At 41.9% G+C, this 12,680-nt stretch overlaps 1 protein-coding gene across 2 annotated transcripts in view; it reads right to left on the bottom strand.

Moving 5' to 3' along the window:
* Positions 1-12,680, bottom strand: part of Pik3r4 (phosphoinositide-3-kinase regulatory subunit 4) — a 56,730-nt gene that overhangs the window by 31,760 nt on the left and 12,290 nt on the right. For both annotated transcript variants that reach the window (XM_059268520.1, XM_059268518.1), the window contains exons 5-8: positions 11,755-11,889; positions 8,271-8,492; positions 4,379-4,552; positions 1,036-1,181 (exon numbers count right to left, since the gene is read on the bottom strand). In XM_059268520.1, the coding sequence (XP_059124503.1) occupies positions 1,036-1,181; positions 4,379-4,552; positions 8,271-8,492; positions 11,755-11,889 (677 nt within the window). The remainder of the gene's footprint in view (positions 1-1,035; positions 1,182-4,378; positions 4,553-8,270; positions 8,493-11,754; positions 11,890-12,680) is intronic.

Here is a 12,680-nt window from a genome sequence, read left to right as displayed (position 1 = left end):
TCTTACTATGTAATTCACACTGACCTTAAATTCTTTATGTAGCCCAGGCTGGCCATGAACTCACAATCCTCCTGCCTTGGCCTCATGGGAACTGACACTGTAAGTGTGCACCACCACACCCAGATCTAAAGACCGTTCTTTGGATATAATTAACTATTGCAGCTGGAATTTAAAGGGTCCCTTTGTCTAATCTCAAATGAAGAAACAAGGGCTGGAGAGATGCTCAGCAATCACAAACGCTTACTGCTCTTCCAGGACCTGAACTGGGTTCCTAACACTCACGCTGGGAGGCTCACAACAACATCTAACTCTAGCCACAGGGGATCCAAGGCCTTTTTCTGGCCCCTGAGAGCACTGTATTCATGTGCACAAACCCACACTGGAACACACACATAAACTCAAAACTAAAACTTTAAAAAAGTTTACATTTTACAATGAAGAAGGGTTAGACTTATGAAACACGAATAATTAGCCTCTCAATTCTTGATCCTGGCTTTGAAAAATATAAATCAATGATAATACAAATAACAAACTAAATAAGAGTAACTAGCAAGGGCCAGAGAGACGGCTCAGGGTTAAGAGCCCTGGATGGTCTTCCAGAAGACCAGGGTTCCATTCCCAGAACTCAAGGAGGTTCACAACCGGCTGTAACTCCAGTTCTATGGGACCTTCTTCTGATCTTCCTAGACACCAGGCACACAGGTGGTACACAACATACATTCGTGTAATACACCCACACACATAAAATAAAAAAGTAGTACAACTTTAAAAAATAAAAATAAAAGCAGATGCATTACAAGATATCACAAAGAAAATGGAGTCTGAACATCTGCGTGCCATACTGTGTGTGACTTAACAGCCTCCTGATAGTGTCTCTCCTACAAGGGAGGTCAGTTTATTAACATTGTTAGCTCAAAAGGAATATGAAAATGTTACAGATCAACTTAAATACATTTGATGTTAAGGACTCTTTTGATATAAAGGACTCTTGAGACATAATTGGAAAGGACTGGTCACAAGCTGGAACCTGTGTACCTGTATTACTGGTTGAGTAATATATGGGTCAAGATAAGGCATCAGCTTGCAGTAGACATCAGCAGTACTTATTTGATGAGCTACCACTGTGATAAATCCCACTGCACCATAGCGTATCCACAGATTAGGATGACACAGGAAGGGAGCTACAAGGGGAAGAAGAGAAGATACCAGATCAAACCAGATTCACAAAACTTTAAATTTTAAGGTCATACAAACCCTTACATTATAACCATTTGATAAAGACATCAAGCCTCAGTGTAACTAGAAAGTTCTTGCACATATTAGCCTGAAATAGAAACTCAATAATACAAAGTTATAACTCTCCCCTATCACACTTACCAGCCATACCATAAAACTAATCTCCTTTGTAAAATTTCTGTTTTTCAGAGTTGAAAGTGTATTAGCACATACTCATTTGTAGCACTGAATTAAAATCTATTGGACAGACACATAAAAAAATCCCAACAACACACAGACAGGAAGTGATCCACTTTACCCTACGTGTTCAGGACAGCAGCTACCACACGAGAAGCAGAGACATGGGGGCGGGAGGAGGGGAGGTGCGGTGAGTAACGTTTCTTCTCCAGGCCATAGCATTGAGAAAACAATCTGATCCATCTGACATTCTTTTTAATGTAGGGTTTGGTCAAATCTAGCATGTAACTCATAATTTTCATTATAATAATGATAATCATGTCATCATGAAAAGCAGAACACATCATGTCCATTCTTCAGTGTTCACACAACATTAACCAAGGAAACAGAATGTCTTCTTTTTAATAGTTTCATGCACTAAGCCTAAATCATTTATTTCAACTAATCGAAGTCACAATAACATGACTTAGAATAAAATTCAAACTTCTAAAACACAATAGTTGCTTGAGCTCTAAGTATGCAAAGATATATTCAGAGCTGTTTATCAGAAGTCCAGGGGAGCAATGACATAACCGTGTCACCATGTACGTGGAAATGAAGACAAAGACACGTTCAATGTCCCTCTCTTCAGGGCTGCCACGACAGCTCAGCGGGCAAAGGCTCCTGCCGCCACGTCTGACCACCTGAGTTAGAGCCCTGGGGCCCATGAAAAGTGAAAGAGAGAACCAACTCCACAGAGGTGCCCTCTGACCTCACAAGCATGCAATGGCATGTGCATGTGCACATATGCACACATGCATGCACTTGAGCGTACACAAAGACACCCCCTCACACAAAGTAAAATAAAAATCTCTTCAAAGTTCTCACACGGTCTTCTCATTACCCATGAAGGTTTTGATTATTTCACAATCCACACACAGCCCTGATCCATGTGACAAGGAAGGACTGGTACTTTTCCCTTTGATGTAAAGAAGGAAAACGGGCTGAGGATGGAGTTCAGTGTAGGGTGCTTATCTAACATGCACAAGGCCCCAGAGTTCAATCCCAACACCTCAACAATCCAGAACAGTAGGAATTGGCAAAGCACTGAGAACCTTTTGAAAGCACAGAGCCACAATGGCATGACCGGGGTTGGGTGCTGGGCAAGATCAATTACCGATTCCAAGCTTCCCCACGTATGTGCTTCCTGTGCAGCTGTCGTACATAAGCATGCCTCTAGCAGCCCCTCAGTCAATGGATGCTAGCAAAGGGGCATGTACTGCACAGCCAGGCTTGCTCTCCTGAGCTTTGTCACCCCGTGAGAACAGCTGGGGCAGCCTCAGCCGTGACAACCATGGCCCCACAATGAGACAGAAAGATCATGTTCAAAAGACGAAGGAGATGCACAGCCTGAAGCAGAGCCACCCACACAACCCTAGATGCCTGACAAGAAACACACCGCAGTGTTTACTGAGACTCTGTGGTTAACAGACACACTGCATTATTATAGCAGTAATTAGCTGACAAAGTACATCAAATCCTTACGCCTGAGCTGAAAGAACTTCTCAGAAAATACAGCATCAATCTTTCCTCTCTAATATGCTCCAGCTCTCTGGTGCCACTCATGAGGAAAGCAGAGAACTGAGGATTATCTAAGAAGGAATCACAGTTCTTAAGACCACCTCCAAGGAAACCATGAGAATCACCATCAAGATCACCACTGCCATGCTCATCTCAGAGTTACAACACTAAACCAGTATGGTGGCTCGTGCCTGGCATGCCCACACTGGGGAAACTGAAGCAGTTCAGGGCCAGCCTGGAACTTTAGTGCTAATAATTTGCTTAAAGATATACAACATATAAAGTACATAAGTCATTGTCTCAAGAACATAAAATACAGGAGGAGAAATTAAAGTGTAGGGTTTTACGTAGGAAAATTAAATTTATGCAACTTTAAAGATTTAAAGCATAGCACTTTAAAAAAAATCATCAAATCACGAAGGAAGATGCAAGAGAGTAAGAATGACACAGGGATTCCAAAAACCATCAGAATCAGTAACAAAACATTAATGTGTCCTTATTAAGTACTGACTGTAAATAAAGATGGATTAAACTTACAATCAAAAGACAAAGAAGCTGAATAAACAACGAAGAAAACAAATGTAAAGACAGACAATACCAAAAGCCTGTTTATCTTTAAGGACACATATATACTGTAGGCATAAGGGTAGAAAAGTATCTTCACCAGTTACTCATCTGATAGAGGGTTAGTATCTAGACTACATAAAAAACTGAAACACCAGACACCAAGGAAACAAACAATCCAAATTAAAAATGGGGAACAGAACTAAACAGAGAGTTCTCAAAAGATGAAACAAAAGAAATGGCTGAGAAACACTAAAGAAATGTTCAGCATCTTTAGCCACAAGGGAAATGGAAATCAAAACTACTGAGATTTTATCTTAACTCAGTCAAAATGGCCAAGATCAATAAAACAAATGATGGCACATGCTGGCAGGATGTGGGGAAAGAGGAACACTCACTCACTGCTGTGGGGTGCAAACTGGTACAGCCACTATGGACATCAGTTCGTCAGTTCCTCGGAAGGTAAGGGATCAATCTACCTCAAGATCCAGCCATCCTGCTCTTGGGCATCTACACAAAGGACTCTACATCCTACCAGAGACACCTGTTCATCCACAGTCACTGATGTTCTAGTTGTAACAACAGCCTAGTCTGTCAGCTGAAGCACGGATAATGTACATGTACATGTACACAGTGGAATATCAGTCAGCTGTTAAGAAATGAAATATAAGTTTTCAGGTAAATGGATGGAGCCAGAAAAAAAAAATAATCATGAGTGAGGTAACACAGACCCAAAAAGACAAATATTGTGTTTTCTTTTTATGTATTCTTACTCTATCAGAATGAAATTATATGAAGTTATTCCCACACCCAAATTTCCCATTCAAAAACAGAAGCTTACCAATATCACTGGCAAATTCATAGACATGAGGTTTCTGCAGCAGCCCTAACTGGCACATGCAGGTCAGGGCATTGAGAGCTTTCACAATGACGAACTCCTCAGCATCACTGAGGCCTTGCTGGAGCAGGGGCTTGAGGATGGAGGAGCTCTGCCAGCCGACATAGGCAGCAACACCTGAAAGAGAAGGCAGTGGTACTGTTACTCCACCCCTGAAAATGCGCATCCCACTAAACCACGTGTCACAAAGGACACAGCGAGTCACTCATCAGAACCAGGGAAGAACCACACTTCCTTCCCAGTACAATAAACGAAAAATCCCCAGAGTCAATCATCCAGAAATCTGGGGACACCAGAACTCACAAAAGAGAAAACACAGGTCTCCCCAAGCTGTCAATAATAAGAAAGCAAAAATTAGTCAGTTTAAGACATGCAAGGACTAGAGAAATTTACCTCCTAGACAGCCCTTCCTCAGAAGTTTCCTGAAAACAAAACTCTAGCAAAATAAACAGGAGGTGGAGAATCCACAAAACCACAGAGGTAGCCCCAGGGATTCAAGGAGGAAAGCCAGGGACAAAATCCTCCAGCCCAGTTAGGGACATCTGGGGCTACAGAGGTGGCTCGGTTGGTCAAGTGCCTGCTGTGGAAGCATGGGGACCCAGGTTTGAATCTCCAGGCTATCACCCTGGCACTGGAAGGGGAGGCAGGGGAATCCATAGAGTTCACTGGCTGGACGCCTAGAGGGCTGGACGGGCCCCAGCTTCAGAGAGACCTCGTCTCAAAGCAGTGAGGTGGAAAGTGACCACAGGAGACACCTGACACTGATCTGTAGCCTCCACAAACACTCACGTGCGTGTGTGCACAAACACACACAATTCCAAGAATAACATGAGGAACAAATGGGGTACCTTCCAAGCAACAAACAACACCGACAAGAAAGCAGACTACTGAAGACAGGGAAGACAGCAAGCAAATCCCAAACTGCAGAGCAAGAACAGGTCGCTTCTAAACATGGAGTCAGTTAAAATGCACGATGAATCTAGTCACTGACAGACGGAAGACAGCTCTGCTGCAGTAACCTCTAGTGCAGGGCGTGACCACACCAGAGCCCTCTGGAGTGACGAGCTGACTCTCACTCATTAAAACACATTCGCGACAATGTAAGTGCTCTCCTGATCCTTTAGAGTAAGTCTATTCGAAAACACCTTATTTTAATTATAGAACAGAAAGTAAATGTTCACTACGGCAGTGAAAGTATGAAGAACTAACTAAGCGAGGGGAGGGTGCACATGTGTGGAGGGGAAGGCCATTAATCTTGTTACACTACAAATAAAAAGCAGGGCAATAACAACATATGAAAGTAAACTTCTAAAAGCTGAGGAACACGAAGAAGTGAGCAGCACTGTAAAAACAAGGGAAATCAAGTGTGACTGCAAGTCAGCTAAGGAGCCCTGTGTGGTGACATCATGATCATCGTCATCCTGAGCCCTGTGCGGTGACACACATGATCACCATCCTGAGCCCTGTGCAGTGACACACATGATCATCACCCCAGGATGATTCTGTGTTGGGCTGCAGGATAGTGAGTTGAGGCCAATCTGAACTACACAGTGAGACCTTGCTTCAAAAACCAAAACGTATCAATTATTTTTAAAATACACTTAAAAAATTAAATTAAAAGAGAAAAGGACTTGCATTAAAAATGAGTTAATACTCTATAAACTCCAAAAAATCCACAAGCATAAATTTAACTTTGTGCAAGAAAAAGAACCAAAATAATAAAAGATAATGTAAAATACAAACACAGAAACATCAGAAAAAGGTTTTACAGCTTGACTAGCAAGCAAAAAACATACATGAAAATCTGTTACTTTACCCTTTTAACAATCAAAAAGTAAAGGCCACTCCTGGCTGGGAGTGTGTTGGGTGTGTAGCACCTAAAGTTGATGGAGTAAAATTAACATAAAATATGTCAATAAATTAGAAATATGTTCATATTCTTTGTTTATAGAAAGAATACTTTATTGACTGGGTGGCAACTATGAAAGCTATGTTCATATTCTTTAACTCAGTCATTGAAATAAGCTGAAATGTATGTATGTATGTATGTATGTATGCATGCATGCATATGTGCAGCAGGACCGTGCCCCTTAGTTCTTTTTCAACTTGACAAAGGGTAGGATCATCTGGGAACTAGGACCTCAGTGATGAACTGCCTCCTTCAGCTTAGCCTATACAATGTGTGGGTCACTCTCTGGATTAATGATTGCCATGGGGATGCCTGGCCCACTGTGGGCAATGCCAGCCGTGGGCAGGAGGTTCACTGAGCAGAATTCCTCCCTGGCCTCCGCTTCAGTTCCCACCTCTAGTTTCCTGCCTTGAGTTCCCACCCTGACTCTCTCAGTGATGGACGGTTGGCCGTAAGATGAAATTAACCCTCTCCTCAAGTTGCTTTGGTCATGGTCTCCATCATGGCAACAGCAAGCTCTCTCTGTGTAAAAGTCTCTCTGTGTACTCAAGTGGAACTCAAACTTTCTATGAAAATTTTATACTTCTGTGACTGGGGAGATGGCTCAGTGGTTAAGAGCATTGACTGCTCTTCCAGAGGACCCGGTTTCAATTCCCACCCCCACATGGTAACTCAACTGTCTGTGGCTCCAGTTCCAGGGGATCTGATACCCTCATACAAACATTCATTCATGCAGGCAAAACATCAATGCACATAAAATAAAAATATTTTTTAAAAAATGTATACTTCTAGCTACAGAGACTAATAAGAAATCAGTCATGTACTAGCAATGTAGTAGACAATAAGCTACACTATATGACAGGTATAAAGCTCACTCACCTGAGTAACAGTGGCAATGGCTAGCATCCTGTCTCAGAACAAAGCCCATGAGGCAGCACGTGATCATACTCAAATACCTAACCATGCTAATTCCTCACGTAAATATGTAAGATTCCCTGCATAATATGACTCAAAATTAAAACTAATGGGTGATCTCAGCACTTGGGAGGCTGAAGCAAAGCGCTTAGAATTCCAGGCCAGCCTGGGATACATAGTAAGACCTTCTCAAAATACAAAAAAAACAAAAACAAATAAAACAACTAAATATTCAAAATATTTCATTAAAAGTTCAAATGAATTTTGATAAAATTATCTAACGGAATAAAAATAATAGGAATCTATTAGAGTATAGTTTCAAAGATCAATTAGAAATGTTAGGAAATACTTAGATTTTTAAAATGTAAAACAAATTAGGAAGTACTATTATCTACAGTACCTAATATCAGGCCTGAAGACCTGAGTTCAATCCCCAAGTCCAACCTAGTGGAAAGAGAAGACCAACTCCCAAAAGTTACCCCTTGATCTCCACATGCACACCATGGTACATGCACCCCACCCCCAGCAAAATACATTTAACTAAAAAAAACTTCTAAAAACAAAATTAATGTCTGCTGTAGAAAATTTGACAAATATGGAAACTTTAAACCAAACAATCAGCTGCTATAGTAGCCCAGCAGATGATAGGCATCATGTAACTGCAGCCTCTACCTTCAACAGACTGGTTTCAGTTTCGGCCCTATACACCAACCGGGTCACACTTCAGACAGACCTGAACTCCCTCAGTCACTTCCACAATACTTCATGCCCTTTCTCACGTCACTGTTCTTAACGATTACATGCTATTTCTTCATGTCACTACAATGCAGATTAATTAAACTGCTCCTTGATCAGTTATATTGCAAAGGAACATGAAGATGGACAGAAGTACTCAGAACTCTTCACTAAACAAAACTTGATAATATCATTACCTATCTTTCAAACCAATGGAAAGATCTGAGAGGGAATTTATAATTTTAAAGATGAATTTAAAAACAAACACAAACATACCAACTATACTGTCAAAGAAAGCTCCACGCAGGTGCCAATCATTCTTATCATTTAGGAAGGTGATCATGTGGGACAGCAAAACATCATTGGCTTTCTGACGTCCAAAGAAGACACACAAACGTGTGATTCCATTCTCCATTAAAGTTTGTTTCACGATATTTTCAGGGTCGCTTAACAAAGTGACAACTTTCTGCTGAACCATTTCATGTAAGGCTTGGAGCTCTAAAAAACAGAAACAAGGATCAATTTTCTCCCACACATGTAGATCAAACATTTTGTATTTTGTCATTTTAGTTGAGACAGGGTCTCAATTCTCCAATGTGGCCTCTAGAGTGATGAAATTACAGGTAGGGCCCACCCACACCCAGACCTGTCTTCCTTCTTTCTTAGTGGAGTAATGGAACGATGGCAGAAGCTTCCATACGAATCCTGTATTTGCTAAGCTTTCCTACTGTTCAAAGGTCAGCAGGTGGGATGCTGTGAGAACAGTTACAACCCCACAAAATGTCTCTTGGTTTATGAGCTCAAGAAGAAATGGAGGAGGAAGCACCAGGAAGGAGAGCTCATTACCTCCCCCAAAGATTACTTCATGCAAGGTCATCAAAATACCAGACTGGTCCAGCATGTAACTTTCAGAAAACATTTTAAAGTAAGTTGCTGTAGAATGTTCTGTATGGCAAATGTGTTGCTGATTAGTCAATAAATAAAACACTGATTGGCCATTGGCTAAGCAGGAAGTGTAGGTGGGACAAGGAGGAGAATAAAGCTGGGAAGTGGAAGGCTGAGTCAGAGAGACACTGCCAGCCGCCATGATGACAAACAGCTTGTGAAGATGCCGGTAAGCCACGAGCCATGTGGCAAGGTATAGATTAATGGAAATGGATTAATTTAAGCTGTAAGAACAGTTAGCAAGAAGCCTACCACGGCCATACAGTTTGTAACCAATATAAGTCTCTGTGTTTACTTGGTCGGGTCTGAGGCTGTGGGACTGGCAGGTGATAGAGATTTGTCCTGACTGTGGGCCAGGCAGGAAAACTCAAGCTACAAATGGCGTCCAACGTGGTGGCAAGAGTTTCCACCTAAAACCTGAGAAAAGATTCTAAAACGGAGCTAAAAACAGCTTCCTAATTGTCTCTCTCAAATGAGCGGCAGCTGCCGGTTTGAGCTACTGGTGGGTTCCTAGCGTGCGCGCTCGACCTGCCGTATGGTGGGAATGAGGCCTCTGCAAGTGGCACACTAAGCTGCGAGGTGGATTTGGCCTTTGCTAGTACAAAACAAAAAAAGAGGTTTTGGGGCTACATGCTGCTTGGATAAAAGCATAGACCCACGATAGCTCCCAGAGCTGGTGGTAAACGTAGCCATGTTGGGAAGCTGAGGTGGGCGGAGCCAGCAGCCACAGCTGCTGCAGTTTAAAGCAATAGATTCACAATAAGACAGATTCAGATGTAATAGTTTACAATGTGTGTAAAAGATACGTAGGCTTGAAAGAGACAAAAAAGGTGATATATAGAGTTATAGAAACAAATACATAGTTTTAAAAAATAAAGTTTTTAAAGAGACAGTAAAGGTAGTATAAAAAACAAGCCACGTAAAAATGGATATTACACAGAGAATCTGGATTGTGTTGTCTTTGGGATTTTTAACTGCAGAAAAACATTTGATCATAAAAGATGTTGAGTTAAACCAATATGTATATTTTAAAGATACCTTGACTTCAAAATTTGGATATAAGGATATGTTGCTTTGGAAAAGAGACTCTACTTTTGTTCCCACAGAAAGCCAGAGGCTATGGATTTGTTCCAGATTAAGATACATCAGGTTTGACCAGCCAAGACCTCCTGAAAGGTCTCCGATGACACCATGGCCCAGATGATCCAACATCCGGAATGGTTTGAAGGCAACTGGCTCAGACGATACAGCCTCACGGACTACTCCATGATCCTAAAATTTTCTTTGTGTCCCCATAAGATACAGCGCCCCCCTCCAGCAGGAAGTAGTAAGAGAAGCTACGCCCAAATTCCCAAATTATATGTAATTTTACTTTGTTAAGGTTAAAACCTTCCTTTTTGAAAAAAAAAAAAAAAAAGAGGGAAGTGCTGTAGGATGTTCTGTATGGCAAATGTGTTGCTGATTAGTCAATAAATAAAACACTGATTGGCCATTGGCTAGGCAGGAAGTGTAGGCGGGACAAGGAGGAGAATAAAGCTGGGAAGTGGAAGGCTGAGTCAGAGAGACACTGCCAGCCGCCATGATGACAAACAGCTTGTGAAGATGCCGGTAAGCCACGAGCCATGTGGCAAGGTATAGATTAATGGAAATGGATTAATTTAAGCTGTAAGAACAGTTAGCAAGAAGCCTGCCATGGCCATACAGTTTGTAACCAATATAAGTCTCTGTGTTTACTTGGTCGGGTCTGAGGCTGTGGGACTGGCAGGTGATAGAGATTTGTCCTGACTGTGGGCCAGGCAGGAAAACTCAAGCTACAGTAAGTTGATTTCATATATGTATTTTATGTATCTATGTATTTTGTATATATGCATATACATATGTACATATGTATTTTATGTCTATCATAAATCCTTTATATGGTCTGAGCAGTCTTCCTCTCTGACCATACCTCCTACTCATCCTCATCTGTCCACCTAGGTGTCTGTCTGTCCCTTGCTAAAGTCCCCATCTGAGAGCACTGGTCACAGTCCTTGCCATTTCCTACTGTTCCCTAGCTGCAGAGCACATGCTTAGCCACCTCAGCTGAACGGAAGGGAGAAAAGCAGTCCGACCCTGCCCAGTGCTGCCCAGGAAAAGCTGACGTCTCGTGGGGAAAACTACATGCTCACAGCGAGGGAAACGTCAGCTCCTCCAAAGCTGTGATAGCTAAATTCATTGTCTGAAAATGCTCCATTTTCTTTATGACACACCACAGCATACGAATGTATAAACTAGATTTCTCTAATCATTCTCAACTTAAACCAGCACAAAGCAGATTTAATTCTACTTCTAAGTCTTCGGCTAAAAACCTGTTAAAAGTTTTTTTGATACAAAGTAACCTAAACCACTGGACTCAGTGAGTTTATCATCATGTGTTTCTTTATAGTAAAGAAGGAACTTTGATATATAAACCAGACATATCAATTACTAATGAAAACAGCTCATAACTAAGGATACTCAACACTATTCACGCAAGAAGAAAGGGTCTAGGTTCTTTAGTGATGATGCTTCCATTTTTTTAATGAGAATCACACAATTCAACTGGCTTTATTGCTCACACGACTCTGGCTGAAGCAAGTGTGGCATCTCCAAGCACAAGTGGATCATGTCCAGTTAACAGTGTGTGAGGACAGAAAGGACAGCGTGCCAGGGGCCCATCCTCCTAATACTCGCTGCTCTTCCATGTCACAAGAGACTAATGAGCACCAGCTTTTGCAAGTTACCATTAATGACTTGGTGTAAATGATGGGAATTCTAAGAGGAGAAATAACACAACCTGTGTCGTAGTCTCCATTTGGATGCGTGGCTTCGTCTACCTCTTCACTATCTGGGTCGTTCTCCATGTTGAGAGTTTTTAGCTGCACTAGCTCCAGGAAGCGCAGAGCTGTTTCAGCCAATAGGGCGATGTTTTCTGTAAGATACCAGCAGAACAGTTACAGTCACGACCTCCATCTTCAAGCTGCTCACAACTTTTCCTCCCAAAGTCCTTTGACTTTTCTGACACAGGGTCCTGTGCACCCCAGATGGCCTTAAACTGGAGCTCCTCCTGCTTCTGTCTCCAGAGAGTTGATGACTACAGGTCACGGTAGGCCCAGAATCCCCAAGTCCTTAATCAGCTAAATATTACTCAAAAAATCTGGAGGAAAAGCAGGATTTTGCAAGTTAGCCCTTAATCAGTCTCTGTAATTGATCTCATAATCTATGATAATCTCTAAACAAAAAACAAAAAATTCTGTATTAGCAGAAACTGTCTAAAATAGAGCATTTGGTTCTGAGAGATAAAGAGAAAAAAGTCAATCCTACCACAGAGCTAGCCTTTGAAGGTGTCCTGACAAGTTAGTTATTAGACTAAAATAGAAACATCAGCACCAAAGGAACATCATGTGGGGCCTTGGGATCAGACAGACCAGGACTCATCCCTCAAGCCTGCCGCTTACCAGCTTATTGTTTCAACAGCCTGAGTCTCGGTTTGTTCAGGTAAGTGAGGAGTCACGACTACCTTAAAAAGTCATCACTAAACTTACTCAGCCATCGTCAGACAGCTGTTCAAGTGATATTCTGATGTTCTCAGGGGACAAGGGTGAGCCTGCTGGCCACACTTCTGTCCTGACCGTCTTTACTCTGACGATCTGAGACTGACTGATACTCTTCACCACTCAGTGTACCCCGTTCTCATGTCTACTACACACTTACAGTCATTTA

This window comes from Peromyscus eremicus, chromosome 7 (assembly GCF_949786415.1).
Source record: "Peromyscus eremicus chromosome 7, PerEre_H2_v1, whole genome shotgun sequence".
Taxonomy (NCBI): Eukaryota; Metazoa; Chordata; class Mammalia; order Rodentia; family Cricetidae; genus Peromyscus; species Peromyscus eremicus.
This window is presented reverse-complemented; position numbering and strand designations above follow the sequence as displayed.